Source organism: Perca fluviatilis, chromosome 14, assembly GCF_010015445.1.
Source record: "Perca fluviatilis chromosome 14, GENO_Pfluv_1.0, whole genome shotgun sequence".
Classification (NCBI taxonomy): Eukaryota; Metazoa; Chordata; class Actinopteri; order Perciformes; family Percidae; genus Perca; species Perca fluviatilis.
Window position 1 is genome coordinate 9664263 of NC_053125.1, and position 25050 is coordinate 9689312.

General features: G+C 43.6%; 1 protein-coding gene across 5 annotated transcripts in view; it reads left to right on the forward strand.

Annotated features, from left to right (window-relative positions):
* nlgn2a (neuroligin 2a) overlaps positions 1–24357 on the forward strand; it is a 202447-nt gene extending 178090 nt beyond the window's left edge. For 3 of the 5 annotated variants that reach the window (XM_039822741.1, XM_039822742.1, XM_039822739.1), the window contains 5 exons: positions 16020–16205; positions 19571–19836; positions 21048–21201; positions 22238–22604; positions 23475–24309. In XM_039822741.1, the coding sequence (XP_039678675.1) occupies positions 16020–16205; positions 19571–19836; positions 21048–21201; positions 22238–22604; positions 23475–24309 (1808 nt within the window). Of the gene's footprint in view, positions 1–16019; positions 16206–19570; positions 19837–21047; positions 21202–22237; positions 22605–23474 lie in introns of all 5 variants that reach the window. The other 2 variants (XM_039822740.1, XM_039822743.1) reach the window with 1 other exon arrangement.
* The last annotated feature ends 693 nt before the right edge of the window (positions 24358–25050 follow it).

Genomic DNA, 25050 nt, shown 5'->3' on the forward strand with positions numbered 1-25050 from the left:
GTGTATTTGTGTGGCATTAATTTAGCAGAGCTGTGGAAGCGCCCGGGCAGGCCAGTCTGTTAGCGTAGCCGCTGTGCCACTACTTATTAATCAACCTGGCAGACAGACAGTGGTGGCACTGCCCCTCTGCCTGCCAAATAGGGAACTGGCCTCACTCTGATAACTTTCAACACTCTACACCCACTGCTCTGAGGCTGCCAAATTAGGAGCAACTCTGGCTAAGATAAGTCTAATAGTCTCATGCTGTGGGAGGGTGATAGAGTGTGGCTGGCCTTAAAGACTGATGCTGCCAGTCGGAGCTGACAGGTGGGGGTTATGTAGAAGAAAGCAAAGGTTGCGAAGAAGGGAGTAGAAGGAAAGAAAAAGAATTGTAAGATTCTTTTTTTTCTAGTTTACCCGGTGAGACTTCCCTCTGCAGCGCACATGCTGTGCGGCGTTTCAAAACAAAACTTGTTCCAACCCAGATGCAGGTTGTATCCACGCTCTAAGAAATAGCAGGTTGGCTGAATGTCTGTGCACATTTAAAGTGGAGCACTTTCTCCGCCAGCAGGAAAGGATGATGCTTATTTACAATCTTCATTCATGTGGTAGTCCAGCAGAAGCAATGTCGCTGCCAATCTCTGTTGGCAAACCTTCCACTAGGCACACAAAAAAAAAAAGCAAATTGATCGGCCAAACTGTGACTTTGGATGGGTCAGAAGATTGAATCCCCCTGCTCTGTGTTGAAGTGTAAATAATTGTCAAAACCAGCCGACTGGAATCTGTAAGCGCATTTCTTGGTTAATTTGGTTCTTTTATGGTCTGCTAAACTTAAAGACTTCTTAGCTTGGTTTTTTGATGGCGATTTAAAATCGTCTGAATAATGGACATTTCCGGTGTACAGATCCATAAAATGTGTTGTAACGAAAATGTTACAGTGAAGAGTTTCCTTGTTGCCTTGCATCTGTTCATGTTGTTTGTATGAATTATTCATCGAGGCCATGGACGTCTTTCATATCAGTCTTTTTGTAGATTCACAGTACACACACGCACATATATATATTGACTTTGACTTCTCTCCCCCATTCTCTTTCTCTCTCTATCGCGCTGTTTGACAACACACTCAGTGCACACTTCTTTGACTCCACATCTTATTTATGACATTTCTTCACTCCATCAGCTCTCTCTCTAACGCAGACATAGTCCTTCTGCTCAAGATTGTTGCACCAGCTTAAGCCAATGTTTTACTTTGCAGAGAGAGAGAGAGAGATGACAGTGACACAGTAGAGCTACCCACCACTCAATGTATGATCTAAGCCTTGTTTGCTGCTGACCTTTCAAACATGTCGAATAAGATTACAGGAGATGAAAAAGCATAAAACATGGAGGCATCTCAGAGTTTCAGGGATATAATCAAGCCCCGATAGCGCAGGCTGCACTGTGATTTTGGGGCACGGCATGCTCTGGCCAAGGAAGACTTTTCCCATACAATAACACTGACTGGCTGTGCGCCCGATACTCTACTATCCACGCACTACAATTAATGACTGTTGAATAATGTGGCCGGTAATAACTTTGGTAACGGCACCTCAGAAAAATAATAACAACAATACAGACTGTCACAAACCATTTAAAAACAATGAGAAAAAAATGAAAATTGCTATTATATGAAATAAAATAAAAAGTGGAAGTCCAAAGAACTTGTTTGGGTCTGATTAGCAACTAGAGTGTATGGGACGGCATCTTGTAACACAATCTCCAGTCCCCTTAAAGTGAGTGAGTTTACGGTCATAAAATGTAAAAGCAGATGTCACTAACTAGAGCTACCTGGTTTAGTTTTTTTCCTTCTGTATTTTATGCTTTTCAAGCATACGACATTGTTTTCACAAAGGCTTCTTCCTTTTATTGAAAGCATGTATCACTCTCTCTGCATCATGAGTTACATTTCCTCGACAGTGAACACAGCACGTGATGTTTTCAGGGGCGAGTACTTGTGCTGCAGCTCAGACACCTATCATGTACAGGCACAATCTTACAGTTGAGTCTGCCTCAGAGGAGATGGAATGTATTCCACAGTCTTGTTACCAGAGTTGTGATGTCAGTCTCTGAAATACCACCATAGTGTTTACAGAAGTGGGACACACAGGCGAACATGTGCTAGTCCAGGCACAGCTGGCTGGAGAGAAGGCAGGCAGCGAGGGGCCCCCACACACTACATCAGTCATTCTCAAAGTAAGGTTGTGGCGCTCTGCCAGAGGGTGTCTGAAAACAGATGAATTCATTTCAATTATCATGATATACAAATTGGCTTCATATTTCAACAAATAATGTTATTTGTTAAATCTATAGTTCATAGATAACATCATTATGTAACTAATCAATAACTCTTACTCCGATTCTCCACTGGGCACGTCTGTGCTGCGTTCTGGCTGCGTTCCGGTTTTGTTCCGTCCTCCGCCACGCGTCATTCCACACCGGGAGTGTCTCAGTGGTATGGTGGTCTTGCTGCCAGACTCTATTGTCTCTACAAGTACTTTTTACAATCACGTGTTTATTAAGCTAGTATCTACCTTCTACTCCAAGCACTCCTGGAATTAAACTCCAGGCCTTCTCTTTTCTGTCATTGTCCTTATAAAAATGATATGTGATGTCCATCATGGTTTTCCATCTCCAAGATGAATCTCTCGTCGTCCGTGTTGTAGAGGAGACATAAGATATTTGGGGGGGAGCTGAGCGCCACTTCAAGCACGCTTCTGGGACGCGCCGCTGCTGGTGGAAAATCAAGCATTGACTTGAATGGAAGCGATGGCTCACGGGGGCTGCATCGCCTCCAGAATGCAGCACAGACGCGCCCGGTGGAAAATAGGGGTTAGAATCTGCAAACATGTTTATTACATGTCTAATATCTTTTTAATACAGTTCTTTTATTCTTTCACATAACTAAGACTATAGAAGTGTAAAAAAGAAAAAAAAGAAAAGGCTACGTCAAGTTATTCCAAGGGACATACGTGAGGGGGTCCCCAGTATGTTCTCTATCTTGTAAGGGGTCCTTGGCTGAAAAACAATTGAGTACCTCTGCTCTAGATAACACAGAGAGAGAGAGAGAGAGAGAGAGAGAGAGAGGTGGGGAATTGCAGGAATGGATGCACCCTGCCTATCGCGGAACACTGCATACTGCTGTGTGACAGGTCCTTTCTCTTTGTGCCTGTTCACCCTGCTGATTGTTCACTTCACTTCATTGTAGTCTATCTGCAGTGAGGATAGTCTTTCCTTGAATTTTTGGGCCGATGAGTTTCATTTCTGTCCTGGTAACTACCCAGTTCTGACACTAGGGACATAATGTATCAACATAATGCATGGAGGGCAATGTTCCTAAGCAGTGTGTCTGATCATTTCAAAGCTAAGTTGAGAGTTCGTCACCTGAAATTGTGTGTAACTGCATGCAAAGCCCTGGCCAACTTAGACACAGCTGGAGATCAAAAAGGAGAACAGTAACCGAATATACAAGACAACAATAGACTTTATATATATATATATATATATATATATATATATATATATATATATATATGTGTGTGTGTGTTGTATGTATATATATGTGTATATATATGTATATGTGTATATGTATGTGTATATATATGTATGTGTATATATGTATGTGTATATATATATGTATATATGTATATATATATATGTGTGTGTGTGTGTGTGTGTGTGTGTGTGTGTGTGTATATATGTATATGTGTATATATATGTGTGTGTGTGTTAATGTGTGTGTGTTTGTGTATATATATATATATATATATATATATATATATATATGTATATATATGTGTGTGTGTGTGTATGTATATGTATAAAAAATAAAATAGCTAATGTCTATTCATTGTTTATTATTATAGCATCTTTCACTAGTAATTTCAATTCAGTAAATTCATAAAATATACATTTAAGCATGATTAAACAATTGGCATTGATCTCAGTTAGACTTGAAATCAAGGTTGCAGGTCAGCAGTTAAATCATGTAAATGTAAAACAGATTATAGTTTGTGTAAAAATGTTTGAGGGCCTGACAGATGCAGCATTACACAGGAAGTACATATTTAAAGTGGCACAGACACCAAATGATAATACTGCTCCGTTTAGACGGAAAAGTCAGTTTGTTCCGTCTGTAAATAGTGTCGGTGTGAGTGACGTTGGTTCTTCTTAGACTGAGACTGCTGATAATACAGCGCCCTGCTGTTCCAGGTTTTATAGACTGGGTTTACCTCACAAGACGATCATATTGTAGACAAGCGTAGAACTTCCTCTTCTTTTGAGCGATTTATTCGGAGCATTACCCCCATGCATTCCGAACAATGAGTGGTTTGACAAAGGCCCAGGCACAAATCATGAGGCTGAGCCAGTGTTATCTGGCTCTGCACATGGGAGCAGTGTTTTCCATGTGTATGTGATGGTGGGAAGCACCTCTGGAAGAAGCCTTCAGCACAGTTCTCTGTTTGTCTTTATTGTGAAGTAGAAGATGATAGCCCAGTTAGTCGCCTTTGGCCTCTGGGTTAACCCTGTCATACTCCACCACTCTGTCACCAACCATGTGTCATCTTGTCAATGTAATGGGACCTTTCATACACCAGGTATGCCTTTAGTTTTTACTGTGGAATATGTAATGTAGTACATTTTCCCAAGTGCTTTATACGTACAGATTTGTGCTTTGCTGGAAATGTTCCATTTCATGTTTCTTCATACTCCACTACATCTTAAATGTTGCACTTTTTATTCCACTGCATTTGACAGCTATGAGTTACGTTGCACTTTTGTTTTTCTTTCTTTTATTAGGGCAATAAACATTACAAAAGAAATACAGGACAATTGGTGCAATAAAACGTTACAAGAAGACAAAACGTTTTAGATACATTCATTTAAATGATCATGATATACAATTTGTGTTGTTTTATTGCTCAACCACTAGCTGACTAGTTCACCTTGAATTTCTGACCTGCACAACTCGACAAACACACGGAACATGTGTAGGCGATGGACAGAACATTGGGTAAACTCTATATACTGGACATGTAGGTGGAAGGCCAGAGTAATCGAAAGCTTTGTGTGTGTGTGGGTGGGTGGGTGGGTGGGTGGGTGGGTGTGTGGGTGGGTGGGTGTGTGGGTGGGTGGGTGGGTTGGTGGGTGTGAAGGGCGAGTAATAAAGAGGGATTTGAGAAGTTGTCCTCCACAAACTCCTGATGCAGGAGTCAGATTGGTTTCTTTATGCGCTGGAGATAAAGCTCCGAATGCTTTGTCAAACGCACCCAGGCCCATGTCGTCCACATGTTTTGATGCAGAGCAACCTTATCTGGCAATTACCTTCCAATACTGAAGGCATTCGGCATTACTGGCACTGTCAACATCCGAGTGAAATGCATTTTATCATGTCATTTGCATATTTTAATTACACGGCCATGGAAGGGGAAAACATCATACATCTCGATGAATGTCAGTTATGTTGTTTTAATTTTGATGGACAGGATCATTGTGTAAATATGCGCGTACAGGTGTGTGTGTGTGTGTGCATGTGTGAATGATACGCATACTTAGGTGTTGAGGTTTGGTATCAGTCATGCAGCAGAGAGCGGAGCATCTCAGCGCTGAACCTCCCCCAGCGTGTGGCAGTTGAGAAGGAGGTTAGCAGCTGAATAATGAATCCAAACACTTTTCCAATGGAGCCTCTTCCATTGAACATGTTTTCATGTGAAATTTGTAGGGCTGAGGCTTTCTGTTCACCTTTGAGCCCCGGGTTTAGCCTGAAGAATGTAGAAAAACTCCTCAATAATACATTGATTTAGAAGGCAACCATAATATAGGATGGTTAACCAAAAAAAAAGAGCCACACTTCATTAGCACATCTTTTTTTAAAGTTGCAAACTGAGAATTGTTATATGCTTGTAGTGATTGATGACAAATGGCCAAATAAAAATGATTAAAAAAAAAAAAGCATGTGCCAGCTGAACAAAACCCATGCTCAGCTTAAAACTGCACCATGTTCAGTGCCATGCAAACTGGGTGCTACGTGAAGAGTGGTTACAGTATCTAGGCCAACCCAGCATGGGCTCCGTTTGAAGTATTGCTGCAGTTTGCCAGCGCGTAGTGGAATAGCAGAGGTCTACTTTTAGCTCCAGAGATACACAGACAGAACAGCCATTCACTCCCCCCGCACACATACATTCACAGACAGACTCCCACACGCCAACATAAGCACATAAACATACAAATGAAAGACCCGCATACAGACAAGCTCACTTGGATGCTCTGAGACACACACACATACACACACCCCCACATTCTCACACCCCTGTAGACGCTCAATGTGTGTTTATCCATTTATTTCTGCTGTTTGTTTGTTTTGCTCGGTAAATCCTAACCACCGCACAGCTGCTGCTGCTGCTGCTGCTGGAGCAGGAGTGGACAGCAGTTTGGGGATTCATTAGCTCTTGTTTTCCTCCCTCTGTTTCCCCCTCTCCATCTCTTCTTTTTTTCCTCCATTCATGGTCAGGAGCATTGCGTAAATGTTTTGTTGTCAGGTCGGACCACGAAACTGGTTATGTGGAGCTGATTTTGGCACTTCTGGGATTTTTTGGGATTCAATCTTTTTTAACATTTTGGCCACTCCACAAACTAAATGTCAAAGTCTCTCTTCTCATGGATGATGAATTCTGTTAAGTCCCTGGAGGAGCTGGCTAAATGACCCAAGTGATGTCATCAGGGTTATCTGAGCTTGGCACGGTACTGTAGCAGCAGTTTGTACCTATGTATAGTTTAGTTCAGAAGTCCAGACGGCTCGTTTAAAAGGCACAGTTTCTGAATACGGGCTATGTGCATTTCTCTGTGGATTAAGCGTGTTGATGCTTTCACAGGATTTATATAGCATCTCAACCTGCTTTATAATTAAAATACATGGAAATCTGACTTTTTACAATAGAGGACCTTAAGTTTAAAACTCAGAAACTCAGCTTTATCAGGACTATGTGGGTGTGGTGTGGTTTGATCTGATATATGATAACCGTGATCGATATATGGAAGTATGTGGCACCAGTGAAACAGCTACAAAACAGTAAAAACAGATTCTGTCAATTGAAATGATCCAAACTGTTCTCTGTCAGAAAAAGTGATAATGTAAGACCACGTCGCACATAATAAGGAAGTGATTGAGAAAATAGGTGTTCGGGGACTTTAAAATGTCAGATATTGGCTAGTCAGTGGCAAACGAATGGAGAATCTTTACGCTACTGAGCATGTTTTTATTTTTTGAAACATGGTACAGTTTCACATAATGATTTATACTTAGTTAAGGACTTTTTTATTATTATTTTTATAAAGGAATCTATTTTTTAAGGCCTAAAAAGGGTCAAATTCCAATGGAAACAAAATATCAGCAACTAGCAGCGTGTGGCAGAGCCCAGGCACCTGCCAAGCTCAGTAGACCTCAGACCTGATCTCAATAATCAAAAAAACGACCAAAGACTAAAATGATGTTGTTACATGGGCCACACCTCTCACTTTATGACACCACCCGTTATATTACATTACGTGTCATTTAGCTGACGCTTTTATCCGAAGCGACTTACAATTGCTTCATATGTCAGAGGCCGCACGCCTCTGGAGCAACTATGGGTTAAGTGTCTTGCTCAGGGACACATTGGTTGATGTATCGCAGTGGGAATTGAACCCAGATCTCCCACACCAAAGGCATGTGTTATATCCACTGCGCCATCACCACCCATCTCATAGATAAGACACAACACACACACAACAAAAGCTTCACAATAGGGGTCTTTTCAGTTGCTCAAACACAGCAATGACTAAAAACAATTACTGTAGCTTTGTACACACACTAGCCACGTACCCACACACAGTATGCCATACATTGTGTCCGATCTGGCCCACAGCACCCCTATTTCACCCGCCATTACCCTCTGACTGGATAGAATCCCCCAGGTACAGCAACACCCAGGGGAGCCAAATGATGGATAAACTAAACAGGAGTGGAGGGAAGGAAGGAGGATGAGGAGAGATGAGGGAACCCCCCCCCAAAAAAAGGCTTTGCAATTCTGAGCATACACACACTCATGATGAGTGTGAGATCATCAGACAGGTGAGCTATTGTTCCTTGGGGCGGTAAAAGTGTTCACAGAGCAACAAAACCTGATCGATAGACGCACACCGCTACTCTATAAAGACTCTAGTTAAAGAAGGAGAGTGAAATAGATACCGGTCCTTCTTCTTGTTACTGTGGACACACACACACACACACACACACACACCTGACAATGTATCATTTCACTTCCTCTGACTGTGTCTGTCCCTTTGTGACTCATTCAGTCTCTGTCAGAGGCTCTTATCCTTCTCGCTCTCTATCATCCTCCCTCTGTGTGTGTGTGTGTGTGTGTGTGCGTGCGCGCGACACACTTGGACCGGCCCGTGACAAAAACAAGAGCAATCACACTCCTCAATGCTAATCCCACACTAACACACGAACATGCATGTGCAGATCGAGGCTCTGAGAAATACTTACATTACACAGTCGTACTCTGCTGGGAGCTGGCCTGGTTTCTCTATCACCAGCGTCCACATACACACACACATTTTCTCTTTTGTTGCAGTATCTCTGTGTTGTACCATACAAACGTAGAGCATACAGTATGACAACACACAGCTTGAGACAACATCAAAACACACACAATAGGCCCTACGACTAAAGGGGGAGCGAGAGAGTGACAAGGCTTGAAAGAAAGTCCACTGACAGTGCAGCCGCTAACCTCCAAACACACACACACACACACACAGGACAGGACTTCAGAGGCAAGCTGCCTCAGCTCCACACTAAACCCTGAAAGATGGGAGGATTGTGCCACTGGGGACCAGGGAGATGAAAAAAAAAAAAGGGGGAAGAATAAATAGAAAAGGAATGTGGGAAGAGAAATAGAGTGAAAATATAGTGACAAGAGAGTGGCAAGCACAAAGGGGTTAATTAAAGAGAAAACAATTAACAAATAACATTTGACAGCTCAAAGTTGTATTCCTCAAGATTTAAGTCCTGGTGGATTTGGCGACACCTGGTGGTAACAGCAAGTGTGCGCTAAAGCGTGCATTATAGCAAACGCTTTTTGAGCAGCTACTTTGTCTGAAATAAAACATAGTGGTGACAAACATTGAGTTCCCTGCGTCTGCTTCACAATATAAGTCACCCCGTGATTTGCCAGTTGAATGCTTTTGATGTGAAGCAGCTGCAGTAAGACAGCTAGCTAGACTGAAACAACTTTTGATTGGACACGTTCCACCAAAAGTTCCTTCCCGGGGCTATTTTGCAGCGGCACCGTGGCTCTGTGCGGTGCTTAGCTTTCTAATCGTAGGAGCAGCGTTCTTATGGAACCCAGGAAACTTCTGGGCAAGTCCAGCCCTTCAATAGCATTCACGCACTACTATTGGCCAGGCGTCCATGCTTACGCAAGGTAATGAACCCGACTTGTTCAGGTCCTATCCTCTGACCAATCGGCTATCCTAACCTTAACCACTCCAGGTTAATGCCTAACCCCAACCAATCGAGCTGCTTCCTAGGGCGGGACTTGCCTAGAAGTTACGTGGGTTCCATAATAACGCGTAGGAGCACAGCATCATTAACACATTGCAGTTGTTTTTTTTTCTGCTTAACGCAGTCAAAGGTGACAGTTACAGAAAAAAAAAAGTTAAAAAGAAAAAGTGGGGGGTGTGCAGGGGAGGGAGGAAATGAGCAAGGGAGAAAGAGATTAGTGAGATGTGCTGACTGCTACTGACACCAAGCAGGTTTCCCCTTTATTCAGCTGATTGTTCACATCTGAAAAAGGCCATTGTTTTACTGCTCAGGAAAGGGTATACAGTGCCTTGCGAAAGTATTCGGCCCCCTTGAACTTTTCGACCTTTTGCCACATTTCAGGCCTCAAACATAAAGATATAAAACTGTAATTTTTTGTGAAGAATCAACAACAAGTGGGACACAATCATGAAGTGGAACGAAATTTATTGGATATTTCAAACCTTTTAAACAAATAAAAACTGAAATATGGGTGCAAAATTATTCAGCCCCCTTAAGTTAATACTTTGTAGCGCCACCTTTTGCTGCGATTACAGCTGTAAGTCGCGTAGGGTAGTCTCTATCAGTTTTGCACATCGAGAGACTGACATTTTGCCCATTCCTCCTTGCAAAACAGCGCTCAAGCTCAGTGAGGTTGGATGGAGAGAGTTTGTGAACAGCAGTTTTCAGTTCTTTCCACAGATTCTCGATTGGATTCAGGTCTGGACTTTGACTTGGCCATTCTAACACCTGGATATGTTTATTTGTGAACCATTCCATTGTAGATTTTGCTGTATGTTTTGGATCATTGTCTTGTTGGAAGACAAATCTCCGCCCAGTCTCAGGTCTTTTGCAGACTCCATCAGGTTTTCTTCCAGAATGGTCCTGTATTTGGCTCCATCCATCTTCCCATCAATTTTAACCATCTTCCCTGTCCCTGCTGAAGAAAAGCAGGCCCAAACCATGATGCTGCCACCACCATGTTTGACAGTGGGGATGGTGTGTTCAGGGTGATGAGCTGTGTTGCTTTTACGCCAAACATAACGTTTTGCATTGTTGCCAAAAAGTTTGATTTTGGTTTCATCTGACCACAGCACCTTCTTCCACATGTTTGGTGTGTCTCCCAGGTGGCTTTTGGCAAACTTTAAACGACACTTTTTATGGATATCTTTAAGAAATGGCTTTCTTCTTGCCACTCTTCCATAAAGGCCAGATTTGTGCAGTATACGACTGATTGTTGTCCTATGGACAGAGTCTCCCACCTCAGCTGTAGATCTCTGCAGTTCATCCAGAGTGATCATGGGCCTCTTGGCTGCATCTCTGATCAGTCTTCTCATTGTATGAGCTGAAAGTTTAGAGGGACGGCCGGGTCTTCGTAGATTTGTAGTGGTCTGATACTCCTTCCATTTCAATATTATCGCTTGCACAGTGCTCCTTGGGATGTTTAAAGCTTGGGAAATCTTTTTGTATCCAAATCGGCTTTAAACTTCTCCACAACAGTATCTCGGACCTGCCTGGTCGTTTCCTTGTTCTTCATGATGCTCTCTGCGCTTTACACGGACCTCTGAGACTATCACAGAGCAGGTGCATTTATACGGAGACTTGATTACACACAGCTGGATTCTATTTATCATCATTAGTCATTTAGGTCAACATTGGATCATTCAGAGATCCTCACTGAACTTCTGGAGAGAGTTTGCTGCACTGAAAGTAAAGGGGCTGAATAATTTTGCACCAATCGCTGCATCTAAGCCAGAGTGGTGTTTGTGGAAAAGAAGCCTCTTTATAAGCTCACTTATAAAGAGGGGGTGGGGGGGGAATGTTTCTCATTTTCCATTTTTTACCATTTCCAAAAACCTTCTTCCCTCCCTTGTGTATTCAGCGAGACCCTCTGGAAATGGCAAAGCGTTTAGCGTGGCGGCAGGATGATAGCATGGTTCGACTTGGGAGGCATGGCATAAACAGTAAGGCACGCTGCTGTAATGGCAATAATGCACTTAGACACCATTTATAAACATGCAGCCTATCTAACAAGCAGGTGGCTTTCATCACCTTAGAAAGAACCAGGCACAATCTGAGGTGTGTGTGTGTGTGTGTGTGTGTGTGTGTGTGTGTGTGTGTGTGTGTGTGTGTGTGTGTGTGTGTGTGTGTGTGTGTGTGTGTGTGTGTGTGTGTGTCCCCTGTTGAAAATGTGTGTGACCTATACATTATTCAGATGCCTCGAGCCGCCCACATCTGTTCATTTCTCTGGACGACACACACACACACACACACACACACACACACACTCACTCCTCTGATAGACAATAATTACCATGCTATGCCAATAACACACACACACACACAGAGAGCAATCGGCACCCATGTCAGCCTCTAACAATGAATCCACATAGGATTTGGTGTGTTTAAAGCACCGTTTGTCATTCAGCAGCCTCACTGCTCACACACAAATCATAATCACATGTATGGCTGCACTCAGAAGTCACAGATGCATGCCCCTCTGCGCGCACACACAAACCATTATGCCAAGTATGGCTGCATTCACACCAAGTAACCTGCATAGGCATATTAGGTTCTATAAGCATAATGTCATGGCTCTCTGATGGCACATAAAAGGCCCTTTGCTGCTTTATTGTGACTGCAGCTTAGATGCACAAAAATATTGTTTGGTCTAAACACAGAAAAAATAATGAGCATGCACTGGGTGTGTGGGCCCTAGCATGTTTGAATGATTATACATAGGCTCTGTGTGTGCATGTGTGCGCTGTTTACATGTGCGATGGAGTCGTAAAGAGATGAGTATGTGTTTGCATTATTCCTCTCTTTGTGTGCTCACATGTTTGCGTGTTGTGTGCGTCTGTTTTCTGTGTGTGTGGAAGACAGAGGGAGGTGGAGAGAAAAGGAGGCAGTCTTCTCTGTAGTGTCAGCCTTTGATCAGTGTCCCTGTGTGTGTGTGTGTGTGTGTGTGTGTGTGTGTGTGTGTGTGTGTGTGTGTGTGTGTGTGTGTGTGTGTGTGTGTGTGTGTGTGTGTGTGTGTGTGTGTGTGTGTGTGTGCATGCGTCAACCCCTGGTGTCTTGGAGGCAGATGAAACACTGCGTCTCTATCCGGGACTCACAGAACACCCACTATCCTTCTCTCCTTCTCCTTTTTTGCTCTCTCTCTCTCTTTCTCCCTTACCCCTGCTAACCACCATTCCTTACCACAGCCATTTTAAAGGCTATTCATGTAGAGCCGCGCTTTCATCTTGCATTGCAGCGTTTTAACCAGCTCCTCTGTTATTTATTTTTTTCCAAGCCTTTTATCAGATTGTAGAGGAAGGGGAGGATGGGTGAAGTGGCCCGCTGTTGTACACTGACACACAGTCAGGTGGATGCAGCGTGAAGGTGCAGGAAAGGCAGAGGCTTTGGTTCTAACAAGATAACGGTATAGGATCTTGTGGCTCTGTGTAGTCCAGTTCTGTCGCTTCTGTTTTGTTGACGTCCCACCAGCACAGTACACGTTTGTAAGAATGGAAATTAAAGAGCAATTTTATATATATATATATTATATATTTATATATATATATATATATATATAAAATAGATCTCAAAAAAGTACAACAGTGATTTTGATATTCTCCGCATTTTAATATCTGGACTTTAGATGAACACCGTTCACATATTGTGTGCAAGAAACGACACTGACATAGAAGTATTGCATTCATTAGCTTAATTAATGACCTCATAAGCATAATTGGTGAAGTTTAATATATCACGGTGATTACAGTAGGGCATTAGGCAGCTTATGTGCCTTGTGTTTGTCCTCGGCTTAATGAATGCACTCAGACTTGCAGCTTATTTTTGTGTGTTTGTGGTGTTTTAAAGAGCAACACTGAAGCCAGGAAATGCATGAAGTGCTTACTGATGTGTACTTTTTGTTTTTGTGGATCATCTCAGATGATGCATGTTGATTTGGGTTGTGCTTGCAGGATGAAGACAGAAATGATTGGCTATTGTGAACTTCAGTAGGTATAAATTCTAGCTGTTAACGCAATAATTGTGCAGCTACAGTTACAGCCTCTACATAATTAATTAATATCATAATTATATGCCTCAGCCTTTGTGTATTTTATTGCTCCGCATTACAGTTTTGGATCAAATGTGCTCTGTAATGTTTTTATAATATATAATATAGAAAGTGCATGTCGTTGCTGTGTTTTCGCCACAAGGTGGCACCTTATTCACATCCAGGAGGAGGCTGGCTCATGGGAAATATTTTGAAAGGAATACCCGACTCCTGACCTGCCTAACTAGCAACTAAATCTATTTTAAAATGTAATTAACACTGAACAGAAGAATGGAAGTGTAACAATGCTTGTGACTTTGCGTTGGGTCTGACTGGGAATCTTAATAAAAGATCTTGATAACACTAATTAGGCGCCCAGAGCAGACAACATACTGTGTTTGTGTTTTAATGGATGCTAGCATCTAACTGTATACAATTGCCTCTACTGTATAGGCTTAATGGATGACCTTTCATGTGCACCTACCTTTTTAATAAAGCTCTAATTAGGGGTCCCATCAGGATCTGAGAGGCTGTCTGTTAATTGGTACTTAAATAGAAAAGATTTAGGTCGTTGGAGGAACAATCGAAGATACCCGGCAGTAATCATGAGAAACAAATGTCAGCTAACAGCAGAAAAGCTGAGCTATTATTACAATGCTCTGATAAATGTTGAATTTATCCTTACAGTGAAACGTTGAAGAATGTGCAGTACAGTATCATTCCACAAGAGAATTGGGATATGCAAATAGGATTTCTTGTCACCTGTATACCCATAAAACAACAGTCTTTACAATGAAGACATTGACAAACATCATAAGCTTAAAGTATTGAACTAATCACTAATGTGCTAACAGTGCTGCGTGTAAGCTCCAAGCCGATTTGTTCCTACTGAACATGTAAATCTTTTTTTTTTTAAACTGGCCCTTTTTTTGTCAGTAATTTCATAAAACAGCTGGGCATTGTAATTTTTAGCAAATGTTACTCAATCAGGAATACACATTTCTTGCTGAGGATTAATAGACATTTGGTGCTCTAGTGAATAGGGCTGGAGAAAATCAAATATCACGATATCTTTGGCCAAATACCTCGATATTGATACATCAATGATATATGGTGCTTTCACAAAATATTTACACAATGAGATTATTGATAAATAATCATCATATAATGACTAAGTGGGTAAAGGTTAAAACAGTCTGGTAAGTTCCGAAAAAACATATCTTTACTGTAATGCAGCCTTTAAAACCAGGAAAAGACAACACTTATGCCATATTACGATATCCAAAATCTAAGCTGATATCTAGTCTCATATCACAATATCGATATATCTATATATTGCCCAGCTCTATTAGTGAATATATAAAATAGCTCTATGGCACAAAGGAAAACGCTGGATACGCATCTGGTTAGTGGAATCAATTCAGTTTTAATATGGCATTTGTAGACAATAAGAAAATACAATTACCATCGATAAAAATATACAGGTATTACTTTCACAGGTAATTAAAATATAGATAGCTTAAGGTTTAACCTCATCCAAGTTTCCCATGGTTTCTGCATTACAGATGTTTAAATTAGGATAAGGGATATCCTATATTGGCTTCTTATATACAGGACCTTTTTCCTGGAACACATTTTGACATGTCACAGTAGGAAAATGAATGACTGCTGAATTCCATTTAGCTGCTTCAGCTTCAGTGCGTGCTGGCTCACTGTCACACATGGTACCATGGCTTGCTGTAACACCGGTGCTGCGAAAAAGGCCTATTGGTAAATGTTTCTACTGTAAAAGTAAAATGTTTCTTCTCGAACTTCCTTGCCATAACAATATTGATGGACAGTTGTTTTGCTCCAAAAAGTACAAAAATAAAAAAGAAAGAAGACATTGTACAATCCTAAATTCCAAGCACGGTGTGTCATCACTTGTAATCCAGTTACGGGTGTGATTCCGATTAGAGTCACTTACTATATTTGTGGGAGTGCAGGCTGGTAGTCTGTAAGTGGCTTTGTGTAAAAGTCCCTGCTCAGTGCCATTAGAGTAAACGTCATTAAGAGAGCAGCTGAAAAAGCAATTTGCTTTCTCTTGTGCCGTCTGTCACTCCTTGTTGATGACACACTCACACTTGTTCTCATGCAATTCCCTCTCAGCCAGAAGCTGATTTAGAGGCCAAAGTGGGGAACATTTCCCAGACAGGTACTAAATCCTAAAGGTACTGATGCTAACGTCATCTTGTCTCTCTCTTGCCTCTTTATTCTCCTCCCATCTCTGCATCCCTTCTCCTTCTATATCCTCATTTCCTTTGTTCTTTTCCCTCCTTTCCTTATCCCTCTCCTCTCTTAAATATCCTCCCTCGCCTTCTTCCTACATCCATCCTTGTGTATACAAATACCCAGGCTTCCTCAGCACCGGTGATCAGTCGGCTAAGGGGAACTACGGCCTGCTGGACCAGATTCAGGCCCTGCGTTGGCTCAACGAGAACATCGGCCACTTCGGCGGAGACCCAGAGAGGATCACCATCTTCGGCTCAGGAGCTGGGGCGTCCTGCGTCAACCTCCTCATCCTCTCGCACCACTCGGAGGGTAAATGAAGACTCTGTTGCATTGTGTTATTTGCTTTCTTGGTACAGAATCCATTTTTCTTTGTCTGTCACCTCAACTGTTTTTTGTTTTGTTTTTAATTATAGAAAAACCTTTTTCATAGGAAAAACTCAAATAGCCTGGATCCAGCCCTGCGAATGACTCATTACTTTTCCACAAATTTCTTGACACATGGGTTGTGGCTGCTTACGTGCACTCCACCCGATTCATTAATGTTTCAGTCCTTAGTGTAGCTCATTCCTCGCTAATCCCTGAATAGCCACAGTGCATATTTACAAACCATCTGTGTGTATTTGTTCTATATATTTGCTGGGAACAGATGGCGATGCCCACCTGAATGTCCAATTCAACCTTTGAAACTCCAACAAAAAAGTGTATGTTCACGTATTTGTTGCTTGGAATTACTTGTGTCATGCTCAGTATAGTATATAGTAAATATAGCTTTATTTATCCTTTGGCCATTTGATGACCCATGTAAATGTAATGGAGTACCATAACCCTGCTATAGCCATGTAGTCGGATGGAAGCTCAGCGTCCAGCCCAGAAATCGTTAAGTCCTGTGATGTTCGCTTGACACCTCTATCATCCGAGGAAAACACCGCTTATCCTTTGAACTGAAGACTTTAAGCAGTCATGTGTGGTTAATGAGCGAGTCCAGGTTTGATCCAGGTTATGTCGTTCATGTCGGTGGAGGATAAATGACGCTGGAGCTCCAACCTTAGCCCACATCACCTGACTTGGCGAGCGCTCCAGGCTCCGTTAACAGTCCACTGCTCGGCAAGCAGAGAGGCTGTACCTCCTGTCGAAAAAAAAATCCATGTGACCTCATGCACCCCATTACCAACAACACACCCCGAGGGCTAAGTGTTAACATTGCACCACCAAAAGAGTGAGGCCCACGGACCAATCGACTTTGATCTGAATTGAGATCAGTGTGGCAGACGAGGCCACAGCCAAATGGTCACGCACTCGCTGCCTTTGATCATGCTGTTCTCGAAGCTGTCCTCCGCCAATCGTAACTTCTCCGTTCTCTGCGCTGCTCGAGGACTCTCCCTCAATATCTCTCTCCTCTATTCATTTTCCGTCTCGCGCACACACACAAACCGCAAAGGACAGAAACAGGGAAGAAATGGTGGGTGAAGAGAGATTAGAAGACTGCTTGTTCACACAACTGCACTCTGTTTCAATCACCGCTGTGTGTGTGTGTGTGTGTGTGTGTGTGTGTGTGTGTGTGCGTGTGTGTGTGTGTCCAACTCTTCTCGAAATTTGATTCATTCTGTCTGTGCCTCAAGAACAATGTGTTGTGTCAAAGCTTGAGTGAGCATCTGTGCACTGCTGCCGCGTCACTGTGTCCATTTAACACAACCTCTCTAATTACCACTGATGTCTGTTAACCCTTCACATTAACCTGGGCACACCCAACCTTTATTCCTTTATTGGCAGGTGACCTACGTAGCCATTAGAAACCTCCCAAGGCCCTAACTGTTAATATGTTTATATCATGATAACTGTGGTTCCAGAGTGCTTGTGACTTGCATAAAGGGCAAATACAAAGCATGTTGACTGTTTAAAAAGTTTAGTTTTATCTTAAATACTTGTACTGTGCATAAGAATTAACAACCCATTACTTAAATGGGACGTATAATCACATTATTTTTCACCTTCTGTCTGAAATGCTCCGTTTTAGCGCCTGTCTCTTTAAGTCCCCCTCCAAAAAAAGCGCAGTCTGCTCTGATTGGCTGATTTGCAAAAGTAGTTCTCCAGCTATGATAGCCACTGACATTTGAACCCACCAATGCTTGCTTGTTTGTTTTTACATGGCAACAAACTATTGGCAGTCATTGTAGTTTAATCATTAATCTTTCAGGGGAGCCCCCAGTTTAGCAGCAGAGGGACCCTAACGGTTGGGGAAAGCCTGTATTAACCCCTTGTCTCCTGTCGCTGACTACCAACCCCCTCACACTGCCACCAGTCCATTCTCATGCCTTCGCTTTGTCATCACCCCCATCGGCATCATCCTCCTCGTCTCCATCGGCATCTAACGGTGTAACATCAGCCCTGTAGACGACCGCCTGTCTGTCATGCTCCCCACCCTCCCCCCCTCCTCCTTCCCCCGCCAGGGATGCCAGGTAAGGAGTCTGTCATCCCCACCCTTAAGGGACACCAATCATGTCAACAACACGCTGTCACAAATCAAGTGCGACAGCAGATACGCACAGGATGGATGGCAGGATGGAAGCGCTAGACAGTATGGAGGGAGGGGTTGTAAGTGATACTGATATGATGAAGGGTGGGGGATGTAGAGGGGAAGACATTACCCATGGGATCCTAAGGGAGGAGGAGGAGAGGTAATAGCGTTGTTGAGGTAAGGGATAGAGGACAGAATATACTCTGACATGGCATAGGAAAATAAGGGAAATAGCCAAATGTAGGAAAGTACTGAGCAGGGCTTTAGGGAGTAACAAAGAAACTTATTTAGAAGACAAATGAAATAATACCTACTTTCCACCTCTCTCTTAGTCAGTCTCTCCCCTTTCTTTCTTTCTCAGTCCAGATATGTAGGTATAGCTGTTTCCTAGCTACTTCTTACTATAATTGATTTCCCAGGGAAAGGGAGCTCTGCAGCTCTGCTTAATAATTAACTGACCAATCTTTAGCCCAGGAGAGGGAAGGAGAAAGAAAAAGGGAGCACGAGAGGAAACGAGTGAGGCAGGCAGCCTCTTAATGAGCCATTGGAGTGGTTCAAACGGCACAGGACAGGCAGAACTAAAGAGACAGAGAGAGAGACAAAGAGGAAGACAGGGAGGGAGGGAGAGAGTGTGAGAGGAGAAACAGCCAGCACAAGGAAGACAAAAATGGCTCTTTTGACTTCTCAGATGAGTTTATTCCCAGTCCTGCTTCTTACTTCTTTCTTCTTCTTTTTGTCTGAGCTACAGCACCATATCATGCTCCATCTGAGATGCTTTGGGTCTGTAGTCCCATCTTGTGTCTGCCAACTTTGCTCCAGTGAGAATGATGAGATGAAAAATAGTCAAAAGTGCTAGTTTTTCTTCTTTTTTTTTCTTTTTTTTTATAAACGGAAATTCTAAAAATGGAAAAAGAGAAAGCGATATGTGATTTCCACATTAGGTAGTCCCTCTCAAATCCCATCCTATCCGAAAACTGAACTTTAGTAAGACAACTTCCCAGAGCTCCATCCTGCCTGCAAAAATGCAAGAAACATTGGGGGGGAATGCACATGATGTTTAGAGAGAGATCACCTAACATTTTACACAGTTTATTTACATGTCAAATTGACCCCCTCCATACCGTAAAATAAAGGCCCCGTTTCCATCTTGTCTCCTCAGGTCTGTTCCACAGGGCCATAGCCCAGAGTGGAACTGCCATCTCCAGCTGGTCTGTCAACTACCAGCCCCTCAAGTACACCAAGATCCTGGCCCGGAAGGTGGGCTGCACCTACACGGAGACGGCCGACCTGGTCGACTGCCTGAGGCGCAAGAACTTCCGGGAGCTGGTGGACCAGGACATCCAGCCGGCGCGCTACCACATCGCCTTTGGCCCCGTGGTGGACGGAGACGTGGTGCCCGACGATCCGGAGATCCTCATGCAGCAGGTGAGTATCAAAGGTGGCGCTGCACACATGGCCTGTGGTCTTTTTTCGTCTTCTTTTTTTCCTTGTAGGAGTAGATTGAGTTGAGCTGTGATGACACACCTGACACAGAGGACATGAAGAACTTAGGTGTGAGCAGTAGGTGTGAGTGTGACCTTTCCACAGACTTGGGAGTCTGGCAGGGACATTTACCAGCTGGTGTGAACTCACATCCTAAAACACTAGCACATTGCCTCGGTGGTATATTCTAGACTCATGGCTCACAATCTCATACAAAGCATTGTGTATAGCAAACCCTTTGTCACAGGGCGCATGGCAGGGAAGTGACAGATTTTTTTCCTTCTCAACTTCATTGGAATACTTTTAAGTGGCCTAAAGAGGTAACCATATAGTATTTCACGGGCAAGATCAGAAATAGTCTAAAATAATCAACTTCATTTTATATCTAGCTAATTTAATTTTCTTTTCTTATTACCTATTTGTTTTCCTCATTTCATATTTCACCTTGTGACCTCCAGGTTTTGACTATAACACAGTGCAGCCACAAGTCATGTCACATTTTACAAGCACATGACTTACTTTTTCCTAACTGGAAAAACTTTCACTGTCTCAATATTGCTTTCACTTATCTTATCACTTATGTATGTTTAAAGCTCTCAATTAAAAGGAAGACGATTAGAAAAACGGAGGTGAAGTAAGTAAAAAAGAAGAAAAAAAGACAACTACTTTTCCAGCTACTTTGTTACTAGGCTACCAGACTCTCCCTATCCCTCTATTTGAAATCCCCTCTGTGAAAAATAATTAGAGGTGAGCATCAAAAGGTTTCTGGCTGATTTTGTGGAGGAAAACTAGCCACATCAGTTAGTTGTGAACTCTGCAAGATCGTATGATGGAGCAAAACGAATGTATTTGACGATAATGTATGGCAGTATTAAAACAGAAAACTAGATATCTTGTCCTGGTCTCTTACTGAGCTTGTATTGTCATCCTAAAACACAAGACGTGACAGCCTGCAGATTTTCATTTCTTGGCATAAATATCACATACAAAATGTGGCCAAGGCGGATTTTGACAGATACACAAAACAGTGTTAAGCAGCATTTGTGTCTGTAGTGATTTTAGATGCGTCACATGTACAGAGATTGAAAACCCTGTCTGTCCTTTTTGAATACAGTATCAGAACTCAACATGTTCTTCCCCTATTGCACCACCAGGGGGAGTTCCTCAACTATGACATCCTTATAGGAGTGAACCAAGGAGAGGGGCTGAAGTTTGTGGACGACAGCGAGGACAACGACGGCATCTCAGCCGCAGCGTTCGACTACACCATCTCCAACTTTGTGGACAACCTCTATGGCTACCCTGAGGGTGAGGATTGCCAACATTACACTTCTTTCAGGCTTTAATGGCTTTCATTTTATGCCATCTACCGCCTCTCAGATGACAGAACATTGCAGTGCTGTTGTTTATACTAAGTAGAAGCCCCATTAGATGAACTCTCCCTGGGGTCCACACAAACAAGACTGAAATCAAAGGATAAAAAGAACAAAGTTATAAAAGTAAACAGCATTATTACAATATGGGGACTACCTAAACATAGAATTTAACAGGTTAAGTATGTCACCTGATACCTGAGCTAGATGGGGCATTACACACTACAGAACAAGAGGTGTTGTCACATTATCAAATCTTTTCTACAAAAAGAAAATACAATCAACAGCAACTTGTCCAAAACTACAGCTCATAGCGGGTATCTTAAAAACATTTCTTGGACAAAGACCGATGAAAAATAAAAATGTGAGCCCCTTCAAAGTGTATCAGCCACGACAGGCATACTAAAGAGATTGCCTATCATCGAGATTATCTTTCACCGTGGTAGGTCTGTGTCTTGGCCTTTTGAGGCGCCGTGGGCACAAATTCTGCCTCTCATCATCCCCCAGGCAGCCAGCTCCCAATCACGTTGCTGCTGTTCCTGACAGATCAGCCTGCAAACACCCTCACAGCGGGACACAGTCAAAATACAGACACATTTGGATAATGCAGTCACGCGTCCTCTCAAGTGCCTGTCACTCATTCTCTCTTTTGCCCTTTGTGTCGCTCAGTCTGTCCTTTTCAGTTTCTCTCTCAACTATCTGTCTTTCACACATACATGCAAACACAGACGCCTCTTTCATTTTTTTTTCTTCCTATTCCTGTCATTCAGGTTTATTTTAGCAACGTGTGCTTTTATCTTCCTCCGCTCTTTGTTTCACGTCTCTTGACCACTCTCATCTCTTAAAATGTTCTATCCCTGTCATTACTTTCCTCTGAACTTATCACAATGTTCTCCTTTTTTTTTCCCTTTTACCCCTTTTTTTCCTGTCCACTTTCTCTCTCCCCCCCCCTCCCGCGTCTTATCCTCCAGGCAAAGACATCCTGAGGGAGACCATTAAATTCATGTACACAGACTGGGCAGACAGGGACAATGGCGACATGCGGAGGAAGACCCTCTTAGCTCTGTTTACAGACCACCAGTGGGTGGCGCCGGCCGTGGCCACCGCCAAACTCCACGCCGAGTTTCAGTCCCCGGTTTACTTTTACACGTTCTACCACCACTGCCAGACCGAGACGCGGCCGGAATGGGCCGACGCCGCCCACGGAGACGAGATACCGTACGTGTTTGGCGTGCCCATGATCGGCGCGACCGATCTGTTCCCCTGCAACTTCTCCAAGAATGACGTGATGTTGAGTGCCGTGGTCATGACTTACTGGACCAACTTCGCCAAGACTGGGTAAGCCTTGCTGATGATTTTATTTCATGTCGCTATATTTGAAGTTCTCTTTTTGCTGTGTGGCGTGACTGCAGGATAAACTAGCTAGTGTAGTTCAGAAGTGTAGCTGAATTGTCTTTCCGAAGGTTTTGCTTCCTGTTTAATGAGCGTGGCGTGTCTAGGATTAGGGGCTGATCTTACGAACCAGATGTCGGTAGAGTTGTTAAAAGTTTAGTGTCCCGTCTCTCTTTGCTGTAAGTTCATAAATAAAAACTTAGAACACAAGGGTGAATTCAGTGTTTGGATGGTAAAGGTGCCGTAGGTAGAATTGAATAAGATCCAGGACTTAGCCAAAAATTTTTAACATCGACAACTTCTCAGTCCCTCCCCCCCCTTTCTGCTAAAGCCCAAAACAGTCTCCTAAGCCCCCAAAAAAGGGAGAATGAATGCGTGTGCATGAGCAGTGATTGACACGCAGTTAGACACCCCCCCTGGCCCTGATTGGTGCATCTGAACAGGGAGCTGTGGATTTTTTTTTTTTTATTACCTGCTTCATGTAGTTCTACTGGAACATAGGATCAGTTTCAGCAAATATGACAGAAAGTTAGTTTTATAAGGCTTACCTACTGCACCTTTAACACAATATAGAAATAAGTGGCAGGAACGCTTCGGGTATCCTTTTAACCACTGGTGCTCATGGAAGGGAGTAAAGTACATGCAGAGGAGGAATAAAAACACCATATCCAGGCACTCAAGGTTGGTTACAAAAACAATAAAAGGCCTTTTATGGTGTTTTTATGACTTCTCTTGTCATAACTCTTTCTCCTCATAATGAATAAATCTTTGAACCGGATTGATTAAAACTGAAATGCCATCTCTGTCCTCCACCAGGGATCCTAACCTGCCGGTCCCTCAGGACACCAAGTTCATTCACACCAAGCCCAACCGTTTTGAAGAGGTCATCTGGACCAAGTTCAACTCCAAGGACAAGCAGTACCTCCACATTGGCTTGAAGCCTCGCGTTAGAGACAACTACAGGGCCAACAAGGTGGCCTTCTGGCTGGAATTAGTCCCCCACCTCCATAGTCTACACGAGGAACTGTTCCCCACTACTACCCGCTCGCCGCCAGGCCCTGGCCCAGGCACCCACAGACCCTGGCCCAGGACACCGGGCCCCCGCACCACCCGTCACCCTTACCCCACCTTCCCCTCTGATCCGGAGGCTGAGGGTTCGGAGCGTCCTCACCAGGACCTTTTCCCCGGGGACACCCGGGACTACTCCACCGAGCTGAGCGTGACGGTCGCTGTGGGGGCGTCGCTCCTCTTCCTCAACATCCTGGCCTTCGCCGCCCTTTACTACAAGCGCGACAAGCGGCACGAGATGCGGCGCCACCGGCTGTCCCCGCAGCGCGGCGGGCCCGCCAACGACCTGGCCCACAGCCAGGAGGAGGAGATCATGTCCCTGCAGATGAAGCACTCGGAGCACGACGCTCACCACGACATGGAGCCGCTGCGGCCCCACGACATCCTGCGGCCCGCCTGCCCGCCGGACTACACGCTGGCGCTGCGCCGCGCGCCCGACGACGTGCCGCTGATGACGCCCAACACCATCACCATGATCCCCAGCACCATCACCAGCATGCAGCCTCTTCACGCCTTCAACACCTTCCCCTCAACCGGTCACAACAACACGCTGCCCCATCCCCACTCCACCACCAGGGTATAGTAGGGAGTGACTGGCCTAGGGAGCAGGAAGAACGGAGGCCTCTGGATGGGGAGGCTCTGTTCTGTTCTCTTACTCTCTTGTTTCTCCAAAAAAACAACCCCATCTCCTACCTTCATGTGCTGTCGAACTTAGCAGCTCCACCGGTGGCGTGTGGAGAAGCAACTGAACTGCACGGCAGCAGATGATCAGTTTGGGGCTGGGGGGGATTTAGATCTTTCAAAGATACTGTTTTCAAAGGTCTGCTGTTTCCAGACTCGAGCTCCCTGACATTTGTCAAAAGGACGAATGCTTTTCGCCCCCTTGCAGTTTTCCCATTATTTGTATTTACTTTGGCTTTGTCTTTTTTTTTTCCTCTCCCTGGTGTGTTATGTGCAAATACCGTTCTCCTTTCTACGTCTGTCTTATTCCTGCTTTGTTTCTCTCATTCCACATGTGATTCTCTCCCTCTCCCTAGCGCTCCTTTGCTCTAAGGACTAACAACTAATGAGCTCTAGGAGGGGGCATAGAATACATACACCAATCATATAGCTATGAAAACATTGATATCTGATACTTTCATTCTACCAGCATTCTTGGTGCCAAGTATGTACTACTGTGTTTGCTTTCTCATCGAGGGAGAAAAAAAACAACTAAAGAACATTCTAGAGTATTCCTATTTACTGTCAATTAACAGATGCTGTGTGTTCTCATGACAAAGTGCCAAACTGGCCCTCGATTGTGTTTTCATCTTCTGTTTCTTTT